The 19,910-nt window shown below is 39.4% G+C and overlaps 1 protein-coding gene and 1 pseudogene across 4 annotated transcripts; both read right to left on the reverse strand.

Moving 5' to 3' along the window:
* Positions 1–3,822: 3,822 nt before the first annotated feature.
* Positions 3,823–7,828, reverse strand: LOC111325769 (uncharacterized). 3 transcript variants are annotated; one of them, XM_088729263.1, is made up of 4 exons: positions 7,743–7,828; positions 6,134–6,201; positions 4,843–4,998; positions 3,823–4,689 (listed from the first exon to the last, which is right to left on the reverse strand). In XM_088729263.1, exons 2-4 carry the CDS (start codon positions 6,156–6,158, stop codon positions 4,121–4,123), a joined length of 750 nt encoding a protein of 249 aa, XP_088585389.1. In that variant the 5' UTR covers positions 6,159–6,201; positions 7,743–7,828; the 3' UTR covers positions 3,823–4,120. The 3 variants fall into 3 exon arrangements, 2 of the variants coding, with proteins under 2 accessions (XP_088585389.1, XP_022785389.1); XM_022929654.2 differs by having other exon boundaries at positions 3,823–4,998; XR_015990235.1 differs by lacking the exon at positions 6,134–6,201 and having other exon boundaries at positions 3,823–4,998; positions 7,743–7,803.
* A 2,649-nt stretch (positions 7,829–10,477) lies between these two features.
* Positions 10,478–19,663, reverse strand: LOC111325776 (spermidine synthase-like; annotated as a pseudogene). Its single transcript, XR_015990247.1, has 6 exons — positions 19,303–19,663; positions 13,903–14,746; positions 13,011–13,094; positions 12,121–12,265; positions 11,615–11,737; positions 10,478–11,500 (listed from the first exon to the last, which is right to left on the reverse strand). The product of XR_015990247.1 is annotated as a spermidine synthase-like (transcript).
* Positions 19,664–19,910: the final 247 nt, after the last annotated feature.

Consider the following 19,910-nt stretch of genomic DNA (forward strand, 5'->3'; position numbering starts at 1 on the left):
AGCGATGTAAACATACGACTAATGAATGAAGGTAAAGAAACTGCGGTACTACGTCGGTGGGGATTTATCAACTGAATCAATGATGTAAGTTGGCCACACCCTAAAGTGTTTCTAAAGCTGAGGTTTCGAGCGTTAGTTCTTCGTCCGCGTGAATAAAGGGTTTAGCGTGTTTATGTGCAGAAAATGAGCTACGTTATCCGAGGTAAGAATAAACCAGTTGTACGAGTGGCGTTCGTGGAAATGTAGTGCCAATTTGAAAGAATTTTTTTTTTCCAGAGCTTTGCGGTTTTCCGAACTGCCAACAGTTTCACGGCTTTCCAAATAGGACACCCAGTCTGTTCAAGAGGCTACGAGAATTTTTCTCAGGAGTAAGCAGTCATCCGCAATTCAAAGCGAAATATTCAAACTGTTTGTTTAGGCAGTTTGCCTTTTTTTTTGGTCTTGGTTTTCAGTTTTTCAACCCAAGCCTTCTCAGTGACGAGTTCCACTCGGATGGTGAATTGGAAAACAAAATTTGAACGCGGGAAGAAGGAACTGGGACTGAGGTATATCGGGAATGGTTTTCATGGCCCACGATCCGATGCGCGCATTTCAACCTTAAACTGCTTGGTTTGTCCCATTCAAAATGTTAAGATAACGTCATCTTTTTTTTTTTCACTGAAAAGCCAGGCACGGTCGCTAGCGATAGCTCAGGTAAAACGAAACAATAAATAAATATCATGGGAAAAAAAAGAAAGGAAAAAAACCTTACAGGCAAAAGATATTAATTTCGTGTCCACCCTTTCTAACCTTTAACAACAAATACAGCATCAAGTATAACCAAACTCTGTTACTATCACGATTGTAACCAGAACAGTCTTAAATTGTCCAGCACCAGCGGCGACTCATGATCGACTTGTATTGCCCCCTTATCTCTCGGTCTCCGTTATTACAAAATGCGTAAGTTATATAAAAAAAGCGTTGTTATAGCAAAATGCTGCAGAACAAACGATAAAAGTTTAAACTAACGTCCAACGCAAATTCAACTCCAGTTCAGTTGATTCTCTTTTTACTACCGAGTTGCCTTGTTTTATCGAGGCAGTATTTTGATTTCAACTCCTCAGAATCTTTAGGCTGTGCACTTTTATTTCTCGTCCTGAAATATGCAGATGAAGAGCTCTAGTTATTTCAAGGCCTTTTTACGTCTCAAGTGGTCATTAAAGTTACACAATGCTCATGAGATCTCTGTTTTTAGTACCAATTCTAAATAAAGGTTCCTGCGGAACCATAGGTTCTCATGACATACTTAGAAACTGCATCTGCCATATCTCATATCATTAAGGGAATATCTCACTTCTCTCGGCGACAACTTGAAAGCCAATCCAAAACGCTTCTGGAGTTATTTCCGCCACAGAACCAAGTCAAACTCTATACCAGCTAATGTTACGTACGGTGGACGTCAGATATCCTCCGGGGTGGAGATGGCAGAAGCCTTCAATAAGTTTTTCTATTCTACGTTTACGCATGCGCCTGAGGTACCCCTTAAGCCATTTACGCCGCCCGACGGCAGGTTGCCCGTCTTCGACAGCTTAGTGCTGTGCGAGGACGAGGTCTACAAAGTGCTCTCGAATCTAGACCCGAGTAAAGCTCCGGGCCCTGACGGTCTCCCTACAACCGTGCTAAAGACGTGTGCAAGGGAATTAACACCTTCTCTTTGCGCCCTTTTTAATTTATCTCTTGAGGAGGGTAAACTACCCATTGAATGGAAAAACGCACTTGTCGTTCCTGTTTATAAGAAAGGAAAAAAGGAGGACGTTACTAACTACAGACCTATCTCTCTACTGTGCGTTGTGTCCAAAGTATTAGAACGATGTATACTCAAGCACTTTAATGATTTTCTTTGTCCTTTGTTTGACAATGCTCAGCACGGTTTCCTTCAGGGTCGATCTACAGTCACCCAGCTTCTAACGTTCTATCACGAGATTGGCCAGTCTCTTGATAAGGGCCTGCAGTCGGATATAGTGTATCTGGACCTCGCGAAGGCTTTCGACAGTGTTTCCCACCAAGGGTTGCTTCTGAAACTCTCCCAATACGGTGTCAGTGGGAAACTTCTCCAGTGGTTTGAGAGTTACCTAGATGGACGTGGTCAGCAGTGCTTGGTCCACGGTTTCACCTCTAGTCGTTCCCCAGTTCCATCAGGAGTCCCTCAAGGCAGTATCCTTGGTCCTCTGCTGTTCTTAGTTTATGTGAACGACCTCCCGCCGGTGATACAGAATCATTTCGCACTCTTCGCCGACGACTCAAAGTGTTCCAGTGTCATTGATAGTCTACAGGACTGTGAGTCACTCCAAAAAGACCTTGACAGGCTGCAGGGCTGGAGTGATAATTGGCACCTAAAGTTTAACACCTCTAAATGTGAGGTACTAACCGTCACACGTAAGCGCTACCCACTTCGCTACGATTATAAGTTGAACAACATCTCACTTAATCACGTCACTCAAGTAAAAGACCTCGGAGTGTCTATCTCTTCCGACCTCACATGGGACACTCACACCAACACTATATTAGCTAAGGCCAATAGGATGCTTGCATTCTTGCGACGCAACAGTCTTTCGTCATTCACTACAGATCATAGGAAATTACTATATCTCACGTTTGTCAGATCACATATTGGCTATGCTAGCGAGATATGGGCTCCCAGTTCGATCGGTGGCATAAAAAAAATAGAAAGTCTTCAACGCAGGGCAACAAAATTCATCTTAAACACGCACTGGCAAGAGGATATTTCTTATCATGAGCGCCTTTCCCGCCTCAACCTGCTACCGTTAACATACTGGCACGAAGTGAAAGACTTAAGTTTCTATTTCAAGTGTCGCGTTGGCCACTACACCTTACCCATAGCTGATTATGTCAGGCCCAAAGGCACTCGTCTTACTCGTCATAGCTCTGATCTAGACGTACTAATTCCTAAGTGCCGTACAAAGCTCTTTCAATTTAGTTACTTTAATCGTGTCGCTAAACTATGGAATACCTTACCTGTATCCACTCGTATTATTAGTTCTCTCAATCAGTTTAAATCTCACGTACTCCAACGCTATTCCGCTGCTTTTCGTACAAACTAAGACGTCACTAACTTCAACACCTGGAAGTCGATCTGCTGCAAATGCAGCAGGTCACGTGATCTTCTATTAAATGGTAACTGTTGCTATTAGGACTTTCTATCGGCCGCATAAGGGATTTATTCATATCGTTTTCGTTTTTGCTTTTATTATTGTATATACTTTTTTATATACTTTTTACACTGTCTGTTGTTTACATAGTTAGTATTTGTATATTTCTCGTAAGGGCACACTTAATTTGGAGCCTCGCTCTGTTGTGTGTCCCGCACCCTTGTCCTCCGTTCTCTTCTGTTTCTTGTTCATATGTATATTTTAGTCCTTTTAGTATTGTAAGTATGGTGAAAGCGATTAAATAAAATAAATAAATCTCACCGATCAGCCTGAGCAACAGAATATTCTGAATAAAGGCTGATACTTTCTAAAGAAACTGTTTGGGGCTGCGTCGGTGGAGGTAACGAAATAATTTGGATATATCAACAAAGTTGAAATGGCAAATTGGCCACCGTAACGATTACAAAAGCTGACGTTTCGAGCGTTAGCCCTTCGTCGGAGCGAATGGTCCTGAAATTCGGACCGCTCGAAACGTCAGCTTTTGTAATCGTTATGGTGGCCAATTTACCATTTCAACTTTGTTGATACATCCAAATTATAACAGAATATTCTGACGATCGAAAGCAGTGAATGAACTAGTACATAGTGGTTAACAGGTCACAATAAATTCCGGTTTGTAATTTCTTCCGCTTTTAATATTTCTCTCCATCGTATTAAGCAAATGGGAAAAGGTTGGAAAATAAAACAATTGGCCGGTCGATGGAACAGAGCGGTGTCCAAAAAGAGCAAGTTACAGCCAATAAACTTAAAAGAATAACAAAAAGAAACTGTTTAGTTTGACTTTGTGATGCTGAACTGAGTATCTCAGTCGGAGCACCTTTAAAACGTTTCTAAGTGATTAAACCGAAAACAATTTTAATATTGGTAAGTATGCTCCCAGTCGACTTGTTCATCAGGACCGCTTGAGCGCTTCAGCTCACAGGCTCTGCGGTCAGCAAGAGAACTTCCCCCGAAGTGGCGATGTTATTCGTCGTATAATTATTATTCAAGGAAACGAATTGGTCAAACATACGATCCACCTCTGTTATTCCACAAGCTCTGTCTCCATTGACGCGCCCGAGATACACGCCGCGACGAAAGCCACCCCCTACGCTGACACTGACTGCGTTAACTGGAATGGGGTTACCACGCTGTACCCTGACCCACTCGTACCTTGGTACAGAAAGAAATGATGGAGCACCTGACCATTGATAATAATTACGTTTTTCTATATCAGTTTCGCTTACTTCACAAATCTCATCGACGCTTTTATTTTTCCAGATTGTGCCAAAATAAACAGGGATTTGGTCAGGTCCTCGATTAACCTCTACCAAATCGGCTCTGGAAAATGAAGGAGCTCTTTCTTTGAATTCGAGCCAACGAGGCTTGGGATTGGATGGGCACACGCTAATTCCCTTTTTGTCTCCTTTGATTGTAATGCAGCCATAATGTGTAGGATCCACAGGCATACTTGTGCACCACACCTTGTTCCCGTCGTGTACTGAGATATACAATAAATTATCATTTTCAGCTGGAAATGGCATGGTTTCGCGATGCGGAAGATAGATAAAACCCCCTTGGGATGAAGTTTTGTAAGTTCGCCGCTCTTTCGCCCCTTTCATGTGTTTGTCATGCTGATTCTGTCCAATCTTACCGCCAATCTGAACCCCCTGTCCTTGAGCTTTAAGTCCAACGATGTGATCATTTATCTCGCTTTCCGTTACTTTGTCGCCCAGGACCCGTATGAATATCTGTTCGACATCTATGGTTTGGTTGGTCACATATACGTGCAATGTCCTTGGTACGCGCGCTAGTAATGCGGGGAAAAAACTAGGTTACTATAGAGGATTTCAACCACATATTTTTGTAGTACCTTTAATCCCGTTGAAATGAACAATGCGGAAGTTAACATTCCTACATGCAAAATTAATACGACTAATCAATGGAACTGTTCCAAAGTTATTATTTAGGGTATCGACTATGTCCGAAATATTTACCAAAGATACCCCTTCTGGTGGCCAGTATGTCGGCTAATACTGACTGCGGCCGGGAAGACAATCTCTCAGCCAAGGAAATCATCGGCCAACATACCAGCAAACCCAGCAAGGCATAAGGAGGTTTATTTATTCTTTATTACACGACTCGGGCAGTCAGAGGGCCAATAACTAAAATCAACCAAGCAAAATGCTCTAGTGCCGATCCAATATTCTCTAAGTATTGGACCGAGCACTGTCCCGAATGGTCCCGAATGATACCGCACTTGTGTCCCTTTGAACTTCAGTCGTATAATAAATCTCTTATTAACCAAGCTTGCTCGGGGCCGTACTGGAAGAATATCGGCCCTCGGTCTTTTTGTACGGACCTCGCTGCGCTCGGTCCGTACTGTCAAGACCTCGGGCCGATATTCTCCCAGTACGGCCCTCGCGCTTGGTTAATAAGATATATATAATCCTCCCATTAATTTTCGTATCGCGTATTGACAGTAAATTTTGCGAACTGTTTTTGTACTATACGAAGCAGCGTTTGAGATCGCTTTTTAATGTTACTTTCACTAGACTCTATAGAAAGAAAACGTTTTCTTACGAGAAACTCTTGAGCTAGCTTTTTTTTCTTCGCTGGATTTGTTTTTGTTTTGTTTTTTTTTTTTTTTACGGAAATAATCGGAGGACAAGTATCCCTTCGACGCAAACGGGGTTATTCCGTGATAACGGTGATCTTATACCACGTGACGTAAAGTAGCCAACAGAACTACCAAAAATGAAATGAGTGGGCTATATACTTAAGTATCAGTAGACCATTAGCTGGGTGCAACTACCAGACGCTTCTAATACACTTTTATCCAACTTGAACTTAACTGATTCAGTCACTGCATTTGCATGGCTCAGTGGAATGTGCATACTGTACATGTTTTCAAAGCCCTTGAATGAGGAGTATTAAACATTTACCTGGTTTGCTCTCTGGAGCGCCCATGGTTGTATAAAATGTAACTTGAACTTCTCCAAATGCCCCGAATCTAAGAAAATGTAACAGCGAAATGAGCCAATGAGAGCTGGTCTGAGTCATTCTTTTATACAAAACGCCGGAAAGTAATTCAAGGTGTAAATTTGCAAAATTTTCGTTTCACGCTGCCTGTTTATCTTCGTTAATCACAACTCAAGGCTTGGAGTTAACGACGGACAGATGCAAAGGTAGAAGTCGATCACTGACTGACTCAAAGAATGGTCAGTGAGTATTGGGAATGGGAAATGAATAGTAGGGAGGAAGAATGGAATTTAGAAAATGGAAGGTAAAGAAAAGAAATTGTTAACGGGAGAAAGAAGGATGGAGACAAATGATAGAGAATGCAAAATGAAAATCGCTGAATTTTTTGCAAGCGTGCAAAGTATTATGCAAATTTTCCGAGCGAGGAAGGATCTTATGTTAAGTGGAATCTATGAAAATGAAGCGAGACGAAAGTGACCAGAAATATTTCGGGACCGAAGCTTTATACAAAACAGTTCTGAATTTGTTGTTAGAAGCGAAAAACGATTGGGTTTCTTACATGTACGAAACTCACGTAGTAGAATTCATCATCATCAGATGGTTGTTTACTTGACTTCACGACCAGACAATATTATATATTAGGGACCTTAAGCAGTCAGGACGACGACACCGAAGAAGACGTCGATTACAAAATGAGTTTCTACATTTGATTAGAATTTTGATAATAGCTGCAGGTGTTTACTATCTCTTACGGCGCTCCAGCTCAACCTCAAAATAACATGTAGTAGCAGCCCTGAGTTCCTAATGGAAATTACAATAATTCGCCGCCGCGGTCTCCTTTCTCAGACGACGCAAATTTCGGTGATTTCACGTTGTTGTTTTGAGAGGACGGCTGATAAATGTACAAAGTTTTAAAACGCACGTGCTGAGCTATCGTTCTGCCAATTAGATCTTTTGTTTTGCCACGTTCTCGCTGCCGTCGCTGTCGTGATTTGCTTAAGGTCCCTAATAATATTGTGTAGCGCTGGGTTGAAAATTCTGAGAGTTCAACGTTTAGACTAAAAATCTTCTATAAAACAACCCTTTTTGTACTTATCCTTACTCCAAAATAATATTAATCGCGGGCCTTGGAATCTTCAAATTGTCCCTAAGCCTCGCTTGAAGTCCAAAAGTTCAGTTATTATTATACGGCCACAAAACGCCTCGCTTGAAGTCCAAAAGTTCAGTTATCATTATACGGCCACAATACGCCTCGCTTCAGAATATCGTACTGTTGTTGACTCAAAGCCTGTTCTGTCGCTTTTAAATATCCATTATCCTCCACGCACAGTATTCTATAGCATTTTTACTTTTCATTTTGAGTTCCAGAAGGTCTAACTTGATCGGAAATGAACGTAAAATCTGACTAGAATATTCTAAAAGTCGGCCGGACGGAGGCAATTTTTTCATATTTGATCAGTTGTTGTGAACAGTTAAAACGACGCCTCGTTCGTACCCAGCTAGTAAAAACGAATTTATCCTCTAACAACAGAGGAATTTGGAGACAAAATTAGAAAATTACACAAGACTTACCAGCAAAATGAATTTGAGCCACCTTCTGCAACGGGTGACGCTATATCGATGGCGTTCGTCGAGGGTAAGAGTAAACAGTAATCTTGGTCAGCGGGGAAATTATGAAACCCGCGAAACCCCGCGAAAGGATGGCATTTAAAAACTGAAGACAGTTTTTGACCAAGACACTAGAATGCGTAATCGTGGCGGCGACTCTATGAATATGAATATATGAAAATCATCTATGTGTACTGCGGTTTCATGAAATGTATGAAAGCGTTCCTCGCAGTAATAAACCCTACTTATCCAGTAGCGACTGACCCTGTTCTGCCAACAGAGGAGCGAACACGATAGGCATGCAATGTCTACCTTCAGTGCTTATAACAAGTGTAAAATTGTAAAGTCGTACGTGAAAAAAGCCGTTCCTTCAATTTAAAACGGCAATCACTTTGAGAATGACATTTGCCTGCCATTACATTTGTAGTGAGGTCGCTGACGCCAAAACGGGCTGGCTTTCTCTATCACGGCCTCGCATCGAGCCGATGCACTTTAAACAGAAGGATGGGTACAACTGTGGAATTCACATTTTTCTCGTAAGTAGCTAACTCACTATGCACCCACACGCGACATTTAGTTTTTAAGTTTAATACAGAAGTCACTATTCTCATTAAATCATGAGGTGTTAAGGTACGAAATATTTACCCTCACATGGTAACTAGCATTACAGTTCGACAGGCTAACCGCTGGAAGAAGTGCATTCGATCAAATATACCTTAATAACCGATGGTTTCTGCCTCAAAAGGAATTTAACAGAGTATTGCATATTATTCACTCATTTTTCCCAATGACTGATTGTTATTTTCGATCGTTTCTTTCAGCTTGCAAGATGTTTGTGCGAAGAATCCTCTATGGATGCAGCTGAGTTTCGACATAGCAACCGATCGAACGTGCACGAATAAAGTCTATGGTGTTTGGCTGTTGTTACGATGACATCCACGAAAAAGTAACCTTAGTCACAGCTTGTTTCCAAACTACATATCCTTTAATCTTGCTAAGCATCGGGGGTTTGATCCTTATATAGAGTGAAGAGTCAAAGTAAAAGACCTCACCCAATAAAAAAGAAGACATGTTTAAGTGAATGATAATGAAATATATGTTCCGTCCGCTGTAGGGGAAACATCAACGTCTGCATAGTGTTGCACGACAACGATGAAGAAGATTAGCTGGGAGGCGATAGTTGTGGCCAGTACCTCCTCGCAAGTTAAAAGTGGATTTCTCATACGCTCTCTCTGCCCTTGTTAATTTCAGAACGTCGTTGCGGATTAGCGACACAAATTGATAGAGAATATTCTTCACAGGCTAGGCTGTGAACAATTCCTGAAATTCCCGTTATTTCACGAATCATTTGACGTTTTAGTGTTGACAAGTTTTTCGTATTACGTAAGTAAAAATTGACTCAACGCGGCGGGGAGAATTTCTCTCAAAATTTCTTCCCTAAGAGTCAAAGCTACCGTCCAAAATTCAAACTTCACTGTTAGGTTTATTGGCGCACCGATAACCTTGTAAATAGCTCAAACATGGTGAAAAAATTTTTTATTAGTTTTTGTATATCTTTATCCTTTGTTCAATACGATCTTACACATTTCGGGCTTAAACTTTTCGTGGGGAACAAGTGCAACAGCTTACATGACGTATTTCAAATTTAACCGCTGTGCTATAAACTTGTGTGTTCGACCCTTGACGAACGCCTTCGATATAGCGTCACCCTTCTGCAACAAGGGTTCAGATGAGATTGCAACACACATGCGCATGTCAGTTCAAAGCTTGAAAGTCGCATGGAGGAAGCAAATCCTCTTTGCTGCTGTGATAAGTTGTGTTCAGGTCGCAAAATGCTAGTGAAAGAACACTACACTGGGGAGGGGGGGGGGGGGGGGGGAAGATAAAACCAAAGGGTGGGAATGTGACCCCTTGTTGCGGTTGGTGACTCTTACAATTCCAATAGAACTTCAACTTCAGGTTTCTCAATTGGACCTGTAACCCGTAACACCTGAACGGGTGTCACTGGTAAGTATTACAGCTGTCAAAGCGCTTCGAGAAGTAGAGCGAATGAAAGAACGACCTTTTAAGAGGTAACCGAGTTTAGTATTGAGAGTTCGCCCGGCCACTGAAGAAAACGAATAATTACGAGAATTGGAGCGAGAATTCGCGTCATTGCGGAAGTCGTCAAACGGACTCACTAAGCCTTCATTGGTCACCGCGGTAAAAAGAGATGACACGACCACTCTCTTGAGTTCAACAAAATTAATATGACGCCCACTGACATCTCACAGACTCCCAAAACACATTTTGGGACAATCAGGGTGAGAAGTGCAAGTTTTGCCGCCTTGTGTATCAAACAGCATATAGCAAAGGTAGATCTCCCGCCCCAAGTAGCATTTCCAGGCTCTACGCCTACCGGGAGTGGTAAAGACCACACCAAGGTTTACGAGGCAGTTGCGATAGTTGAAAAGGCTATGAGCAGGGTAGGACCGTAGCAAGGATCTTTCCAGCGTGGGTCTGCTGTGGGCCCATACAGAAGTCTGGGTACGAGAAGTAACAATTCGATCCAATGTTTCTCTTGTGGGAAGTTTGGCCATTATTCGTCCAGATGTTATGCGAGGAGAAGTACTCAAAGGCCACCGGCAGCTGGGGTCGTGGTGGGGACGATAAATAAATATATTTTGTTTTCCACGAGTGTGAAAAGACAAATAAACATGGAACATTAGAGAGTGTCTTTAATGACGTAATGGAATGTAAAGGGTGAAACCGAAAATAACAAGGCCTTTAAGAGGCTCCAGTACATTGGATCAGAATGAAGAATTAAAATTTTTGACTGCTTTTTTCCCTCGAAACCTATGGTTAGCCTCCCACTCTCTCCTCTAGGTCTACGAGTAGTTTACTATTCAGACTACATACATTAGTGCAGCGCGTGAGATTGCAACAGATGAATAAATCATCACTGCGGCTCAACAGCAGTGCGGCGGTAATCGTGAGAGGACGAAAGTTCTGGGAGGCCAACACCGGATTTTCTTCTTTACCCACCCACCCCTCCTGCTCTCCTCAGTTCTTACTCTGCGACCATTGTCGGGTCGCAAAATTTATCCACAATCTCTTTGCGGTGCAACAATGGAAGCAGTGTGGAAAAGTTTCGCTCACTTGCTAGGGCGGCTATGAAAATTTTAAATGAGGAGGCAGCCGGTTTGTGTGGTCAGAATTTATATCGTTGTCGAAAAGAGTACAGACCACGCTAACCCAACCCCTATCACTAATCTCAAAGTAAAAACCGTCATCAATTTTGTAAAGAAGCCAGTCACTGTCACTAACGGTAGCTCAGGTAGAAACGAAATAAAAAAAAAACAAAAACAAAAACAAATCCAACAAACAAATAATAATTAAAGAAAGAACTAAATAGAAAAAGAAAAAGAAAAATTCATTAATTTGATCTCTATACTCCAAGACCTTGGAAGTAGACCTTGAATGACGTCATAAGGAGCATTCGGAGATCAAGATTGTTATCAACACAGCCTTAGACTGTCTAACACCAGTAGTAACTCATCAGCGACCAATTGTCCTCTTACTTTCTTGGCCCGTCTCCTTGTCTTTGAGTTGCACTGTATGTTATCTTACTGGGTCATATAAATATCTTGTTCACTGTTCTCTGTGGCTAGTGCATCCTGCGAAGACTAACGCTGGTGAACACTTATTCCATTATCATCGCGTGGGTGTCATAGCAAAAGCGCCTGAAATCGGGAGAGCAAAATCGCATGATCACATTTTCAAACTGGTATTTGCAAGCCAAGAAGAAGAAAAAGAGGTGAGAGAAAAAGACAATAACAGGAAGCCTGGGTACGAACCTTTTTCGGAAACTGAGGTAAAACAAAAGCGGCTCTGTGAACTTCAGCAGTGTAGTATCTCAGCTGCAGTTTCTCAAGTTGGTCCTCGGTAAACTCAGTGACAGGATTACCAAACTTAGTTTCCTAAAATGCGATGAGAAATAGATGCTACAGCCTCGTTTTCTCTCGTGATCTACTTTGCTTTCTTTCTGTTTTTTGTCTCTATAGGTCGTTATTGTTGTTGTTGTTTACGTTTTTGTTTATATTTGTAAATTTGAGTTTTCTTTAGGAAAAAGTTGTTCAGGATAAGTGGGTTGATATTTAAAAGCACAGGATCCAAGGCACTTTCACACTTTTTAAATGTGTCTTGAATACACTTCTCTGCCATCTCCAACCCCATCTTGTGTTTCGATTTCCAGATAAATCGTCCTTTTCAGATCCATTTTTTTCTACCCATTTATCGAATTCCGTCGACCACCGACCTAAGAAAAGACTGATGTTGAAGTCTGTCACAAGGAATTACCAACCTTAGTTTTGCTACACAGTATAAATCCTATCTGTCCACTTGGATATGTAGGTATTGTTGTGTACCATAACTGACTGCAGGAAATAAGCTTCTACATAATTCTAAGAACGTCTTGATTAAGGGGATATGAAGCCATATGCATTCACCTATGACAAATAAAAAAAGCGTTACTTAGTTTCAGTGATTCGAACGTAAAACGTAGAGTCTGTTATGCTTTTAGGCAAGACTGAATCTCGACCAACCTAATACATATCAAAAGAGATGAATATGCTTGAGACAAATGTACCGATATAAAAGGTTACTACGAGTTGATAAATATCTAATCGTTTTTTTCACTTAGTAAATTCCGTTTCGAAAGCCACTCAGCACGTTTCTAGTGCGATAAGGAAGAGTAATAAAACATCACTTCACATCGATCCTCAGTCTCGAGCTTCAAATGCCTCCGTCGATTGTCTGTCAGCTGTCTTTGTCCCACGCTCGAGTAAAAAAAATAGAACCATCTTCTTCTATTTTATTACCGAACTCAAAACTTTACCATCTGTCCTACTTCATTTACACATATTGACTGCATCGCTTATCCCATTATACGCAATGCGCGTGCCGCATACGAACCCAGTCATGACCCCTATGTATCTCACCAAAGAGTCTCTCTGACTCAGTAGAAGAGAACTGCAAGCGTGAATCCGAAAGACAAGGATTCGATTCCTCGTTAGGACTCGAGGAAAGACATCTTTCCTTATAAGTGGAGTGACGGCAACTGTCGTTGACATGTAGACAGTCTACAGTTCCCAAGATCTTTCGAATGCATATTACATGACTGTATAACGTACGCTAACACACATGAAGGCGGCCGAAAAATGATATCAAAACGAAACATTAAGTGATTAGTACCTTGGCTGCATACTAATCCATCTGGCTTTAGTGCTTTTTTCGTAAGCTCATAGTATGGACCTTGAAACAGAGATTCTGCAGAACCTGGAAGGACATTCATAAAGCGAAAATTAGGTATGGATATCAATTAAAAAATTTATTCACCCAATTGCTAAAGTATATGTAAGTGATTGTGAAAAATTTGGGAAGTAATTTTCACATCAGCAAGTGAACCCTTTGTCAAGTTTCTGAGGTTCAGACAACCTAAATTGTTAACTTAAGATATACAACGGCTCTCCCCCACTCAATCATAATGTAGTTTATCTGTGCATTGTCAGTTCTATTATTGAACAGGAAGGTCATATGAATGAATGATATTGGACCAACTGATAATCCCCTAATTCATATTTTTCTTTATTCTCATCACTTGTCTGCTTGATATTGTATTGATTATGTAAGAAGAAATTCTGTCTTGGTCACTGATGGGAGATTAAAGGGTTTAGTCAGACAGATACATAAATACCATACATATATATATATATATATATATATATTTTTTTTTTTCTGATAAATGCCCAGGCTGGTTTAAAGGAGGGGTGCTTAAACAAGGAAGGAGGGTTCTTGGTGAAAGGAGACACTTATAAACAAACTTTTAATCTGTACTGATTACAATGTAGTTTTAAAACTTTAGAAAGTTATAAATAAAGTGGCAATAGAAAGAGATTTCCTTGTGTCTTGAGCTTATTCAAGATATTAAGTGCTTGTTTGATATTATGGCTTGGGGGGGAGGGGGTTGGGCACTTATTGGGAGGAGGAGGAGGCCACTCATTACAACAGGAACCCCTACTTAAGTAAATATTGTAAGTATCTGAACAGTCAAATAGATAGTAGTAAACAAGCTGTCATTACATACCCACAGGATCTGAAGAATCTATGATAATAAAAAAATTCATTTTCATGCTTCTTCATATAGTCAAATCCATCTCCTATATGCTGAGTTAATTTAGGGGAGCTAAAACCTTCAGCCATATTTGGTAAATACTTTTTACAGACTTAAATTACTTCCTACAAGGGAAAATGAAAACAAATAAAATATACTGGCTGTTTGGTATGCACATAGTAAATTAAATAAAAATCAACGATGACTGACTCAGGCTATCTTTCTAACATACACTTACTCCCTGACCAGCTGAATTCTGAGTTGCACATTGCTGTTCAATCAGATGACTTAACAACTGACTAACTGCTGAGTGGCTGACTAACTGACCAACTAGGCGACTGACTGACTTGTGTGGTTAGTGTAACGTTAAGTTTTTAGGGATGAATCTGTTGTATCTTAGAAAATTCAAAGACGAAATTATAAACAAACTAGCAATGAACATGAACATTCCAAGATTCCCTTTTATTCCTGTTCTTTCCTGTGCAGGTGCATCCATGCACACATAACACAACTATGACTTAACTTAATATAATGTAACACAAGTATAACAAAACAAGGTCACCATATAACAGAATCTATCTAACAAACCTGACTAATGCCCTGTGCAATCAATGGATAAGCATGTATGTAGTGTTTGTCAACTGCAAATGTTAACTTGTGATGGTTTCAAAACATACCTTTTTAACACAAGAATGTCCTGATATTTTGATTTGCCCTCATATAAAATGTCCTCTACTTCAAGAGAAAGTGCTTGGCCAGGCCACTGGTAATTTACTTCAGAAAACCAGCCATTCTGTATTCTATTCATTTTCTGTTTCTGAAAAAAATTAGAATCACATGAACCAGTAAGGGATAAAGATTTCATTTTCTAACGATATACTGCTCTTATGAGTGTCCCACCTCACCAGCTACATTATTTCTTGTAGTCAGTTTTGAAAATTTACCAGGTTGAATTTTACTTTCAACAATCATTCGAAGGAAATTGGAAATTTGGTAGTGGCTAATATAAGGCCGACAACAAATAACTAAAGCATTCTTATAACATATTATTTTCACCCTCAGACTTTTAGCACCTTATACTGAAAAGCCAACATACCTGTGACTGGAATGGCAATACATTTGCCATGTCACTATTTGTCATTATATCTGTCCTTCTTAATCTCTTTTATCATCTTTCGTGTCTGAGCTAATCTGACGTGATAGTGTAAGATATCATCGCAAGCTAATGATCATAACCTCAAGCATATTTAGTCTTCAAGTCTTTTCAGACAGAATTATATTCTGTGAGAAACACATACATGAAATACAACATTGTTTTATAGCTTTGTTTATTTTAATTTAAATGATCCAACATTATTTTAGGCAAACAGTGGTCCAAAAACAGATTGCTGTCAGGTAAGCATATTCAAAGGCTTCCTTAACATTTGTACCACAATTAACGCCATGTTCAATTTTAGTAATGATTTGTCAAATACCACCTCCTGGTTAGCTCAATTGGTTAGAGCGCAGGACTGTGTTGTGCAGGATGCTGAGGGTTCAAGCCCCTGGCCAGACCGATACTCATGATCTTAAAATAAGTTAGGAGAATTTGCTACCTTTCTATAATATCAAGAAGTTTATAGATATTCTAGTCTTCTCGGATAAGGATGAATAAAACGGTAGGTCCTGTCTCCTGCAGGGTTAGAGGTAGGAGACATTAATTTCACATGCACGGTTTCACACGCACGAGTTTCCGGAAAGGATGAAGGTGAAGGGGAAGGAAATAAATCTCATTTCCCAGCCCAAATTTTTTGCAAATTTTATTCCATTCATTTCATCAACTAAATCCCATTCCAATTTCATGTTAAGTGTACACTGTGTAATTTGTAGTCCATGCAAAAGAAGTCAGAAATTCCTGATTTTCACCAAACCATTTTGCTAGTAAATGAAGGCTTACTCAGTGTTATACTGACTAGCTACTCTCTTGGATTAATGATTGTTCCTCGATATCATAATATGTAAATTAACTTATTTTATCTTGCTCATAGACCTCGTGCAAACAAAGTGTAGCCTTTCTCTGTCTTGCCAAATAGAACTTAGGTTGCTCAGTCTAATGATTAATATCCCTTATTATCTTTGTTTTTTATCATCCTCTAGAATGTTCCCACAGTACCCAACAACAGACTCAAGTTACCTGTGGTTATATCAAAGTGTGGAGAAATGTAGAGCTTGATGTATTTTCTATATATACTTATACATGTTCTGTGGTTGGAAGAATAGTGTTGAAAAGCATTTGATATAATTACAAGTCCTTTTGATTTTTCGTGCAATTGAAAATTGCGAACTGCGTGAGAAGTGTTTTTCTGTGAAAAAATTTACTTTCTTACTTCAATCAGCAAACCATCTACCTGACAAGCTCTAATGTTCCCTTCCCATTAAAACTACATGTAACTCACCCCCAGTGAGCAAAAGGACACTTTTTGATTTAGTGTTGTTAAACCATCACCAAAATAATCACAACAGCCAATCAGGAGAAAGGAAATACCCGTTAGAGCCAATGAGAACTCCAAATTGCCTAAAGCAGGAGAAAACGCGGGTGACCAGGTCGCGATTCAGGTTTTAGTTTTGCATCTGATTGGTTGAGAGAGTAGTATGATTTTTTTTTAGACCAATCACAGAGTGAAGTAAATTAAAAACAAAGCAATCCGAAATTACTTTTGACATTCAATTTAAAATTACTCAGATATGTACATGTAGTTCTCAGTAATCCATAGTTACATAATCTATGTGTACTGAAATCAAGGGAAACACATTCAAACAACATCACCATAGGGAATAAAACTGGTGTTATTTTATTGATAAACCTTGTTGAACAAATACATGCAACACTGAATGAACAAGTAACAAATTCAGTGACGGACTCGCTGTTCTGTAATGCATGTTTTATGTAACACGAAGTCAATAATCTATTTTGATTAAATAGAAGGCAAAGCTCAATGTATGTTGCTGAAATTGATTCAATGACCCAAATGTATCTCTTAAATGTATGTACAATGTTATTCTTCAGCACTGTTCACTACATCAGATAAAATGAATACAATTTTCCTGTGTAAAAGCACCCTGTGTAAAGCGCTTTATTAACGACATACGCTGTCAGCTGCATTTCTATGATACTCATTTCTATTTCATTACACAAAGTCTTCGACACATTTGAAGTGTAAAAAGATAGCAAGTGACCTAGGGTTGTGTTAAACACAATTGCCCTAACTTAAATAGCTTTCAGTGTGATGAAAAGGTCTCACTGATGCATACTGTACATTTGCATCTAATAATGTACACTCTCAGTTCTTATTAATATGTTCCTCTTTAACTTTCCTATTAAGTGGAAGAGTCAAAACAATCTAGCTACATTCAATGCAAGTCAATTCATGGGAAAAAAACCTTACAAATTTTATCTCCACCCTCTCTTTTTGCCTCAAAAACTTTCAGTATATTCATCAAGATTTTTTTTCTTTTAAAGAAACTGGAAAATTACCATTTTCCCATTCAAACTGCTTCATCTTCGAAATCCTCACTGTATGAAGATTGAAGTTAGCGAAGTTGACTTTCTTCTCTCTGACGAATGGCTAAAGCTCGAAATGTCAGCTTTGAAACTCTTAACAGTGGCCACTTAACATTAGCAACTCAGGTGATGGAACCGGATTACCTTGTTACTCCCTCTGACGCAGCACCACATATTCTTTAGAAACTTACCCCCTCTATCTATAAGTCCAAAAGAATTTAGAGTGGAGTATTTTGATAACATTAGCTGAACAGCACTCAAGATATTGTTTTGATGTATCTCTTACAGAGCAATCATGAAAAATACAAGTTTTCCTTCCAGAGAGTAAATAAACAAGTTCCTTAAAAACAAGGACGACATTTACTTGATCAGTTGGTCGAAACACGAAGTATTTATTTTTCTGGCGCCGCTCCAGTATTAATCCCCATTTATAATAAAGTAGGAGAGGCCATTAAAAGCCCATGGCTGTAAATATCAAGAATCGCTGGACAGGCTGAAAAAAAACCAAAATTCTGATAATTTTCCTGGAAAACCCTTTTATGGAGATATGTTAGAAAAAAAATATTTCAAAGTCTGAAGAAAAGTCAAATGTTTCCGAGAAAACGAGGAAAAACGAAAATTCGGGTTTTTACCTAAATAATTATGCAAAAAATACAGTAAAAATTGAGTAACTTTAGTGTGCTAGTACTGATGGAAGATGTTTTGTAAGAAATCAGAGATGTTTTTAATTGAAAACATAATTCATTTGATTTTTATTTATGACACTTTTAGGAGCTTTGGTGTAATTTTAAAATTTACATGATTTTTTTAACAAAGTACTCTCAAACACTTGTTGCAAAAGGCGAAAATTTGAGCAACTTCAAGCCTTCAAAACGCGTCTTAGTATGCGAGAAATCATGTCAAACTGTATGCTGGCACAAAGTTTAGTCCCTATACTAAAATAATACGAAATAAAAAATTGGGGTTAAATCAGAAAAGTGCCAGCAAAATAAAAGAGTTTGCGACGCACTGGGGCCAAGGTCATGAATTTGCATGATGCAAATCAGTTCTAGAAATCGTACTAATGAGAGCTACGAAGTAAACAAGATAGTTAAAGATGGTTAAAAAATTTCTTTAATATGGAAATGATATGAAATGATACAATAAAAAATCCATAGACATTGCTGAAGAGGGCTGTAAATTGATGTATAGACATGAAATTTTCTGTTAATTTAAATTGCAGAAGAAGGGTGTGGCAGACATTTGACATAGGCCCTGGCAAATCCATCTCTTTGGAGGGAACAAATGATAAACCTTACGTTATATTCTCTATCCAGTTTCTAGCTATAATGTAGCATGATCTCTCTTTAGTTTTCAGACTAAAAAACTCAGCGACGGAAAGCTTGAAATCAAGATCACTTGAAAACATCAAACCTGGCGCCAGTTTTTGTTATAATAATTTATTTCAAACGCTTTATTATTCGAACGCTATACTGGAAAAAGAAACTTCTACCTCATTTAGGTAGCAGTGCACAAGCTGCACCTAACGCTATTTCCGCTGTGTGAAACGTACCAAATCTCGCTCTGGATAATATTTAGGTGTTTGATTTTGTCGTTAATCATCTTACATGTTATCATTGCCAGAAATTTGGGTCAAAATGCCGGACGCGCGTGCGTATTGAGAAGTTAATGGCGGCGAAATCGTGTAAGGAAATGTATGGGATATCCACAAAAATCCAAAATACCACAAATACGAGTAACATTATTCCTTAGCTCCGACTCGAAACATGTTCAGTAGAGATTAAGCTGTACTTCTAACATAAAAATAATTCAAAAGCTGTTTGTCTACTTACTTCCAGCAAAGTCAGCAATGTTCGATATTCGAGGCTAGCCATTACCTCTTGTCTGTTTCAAATATAGCGTAATCCATGGCAAAGGATCGCCGATTTGAGGAGCAACCCTCTAGGAAGTCAATTAGCTCCGACTCGCATTAAATAAAGGGAAGTTTGAAGTAAGCAAATCGTCCATAAAAAGAGACATTTCTTGACAATGAGATACTTCCAAAAGATCTTGAATTTTTTTTTTTTTTGCGCTGTGGAGTCTGTGATCTGAGACCATCCTTGAAGACGCACCAGAAGGGAAAGCGTTAAAAGAAAAACCCTCTGCGAAACCTTCAAACTGTCGCCATATTTGTTTTTTCTATATTCAGCAATGTTTGACGGGAAATAAACTCAATCCAGACCCCCTCATACTAAAGTAGAGCATTGAATAAAAATTTTCTCGCGCGAAAATTAGGGTGGCTCGTATCAGTTTCCTCGCGCGGGGAACAGATCACTCTTGCATCACGCGCGAGAGAAACGTGCGAAGGGTGCGCGAGATTAAGAGGCAGATCAGAGAGAACTGTATTAGTTCGTTCGTTGAACTGCGTTTTCAACTTGGAGAAAAAGCCCTTTTCAAGTAA

The sequence above is a fragment of the Stylophora pistillata genome, chromosome 8, assembly GCF_964205215.1.
Source record: "Stylophora pistillata chromosome 8, jaStyPist1.2, whole genome shotgun sequence".
In the NCBI taxonomy this organism is placed as follows: domain Eukaryota; kingdom Metazoa; phylum Cnidaria; class Anthozoa; order Scleractinia; family Pocilloporidae; genus Stylophora; species Stylophora pistillata.

What these genes read in the sequence shown, in the direction of transcription:
- LOC111325769 (XM_022929654.2), bottom strand. Translation starts at nt 6,158, where the DNA reads ATGGGCGCTCCAGAGAGCAAACCAG. An exon ending in CGCTCCAGAGAGCAAACCAG is followed by an intron (nt 4,999 to 6,133) that starts GTAAATGTTTAA and finishes CCGCATTACTAG; the next exon opens with CGCGCGTACCAAGGACATTG.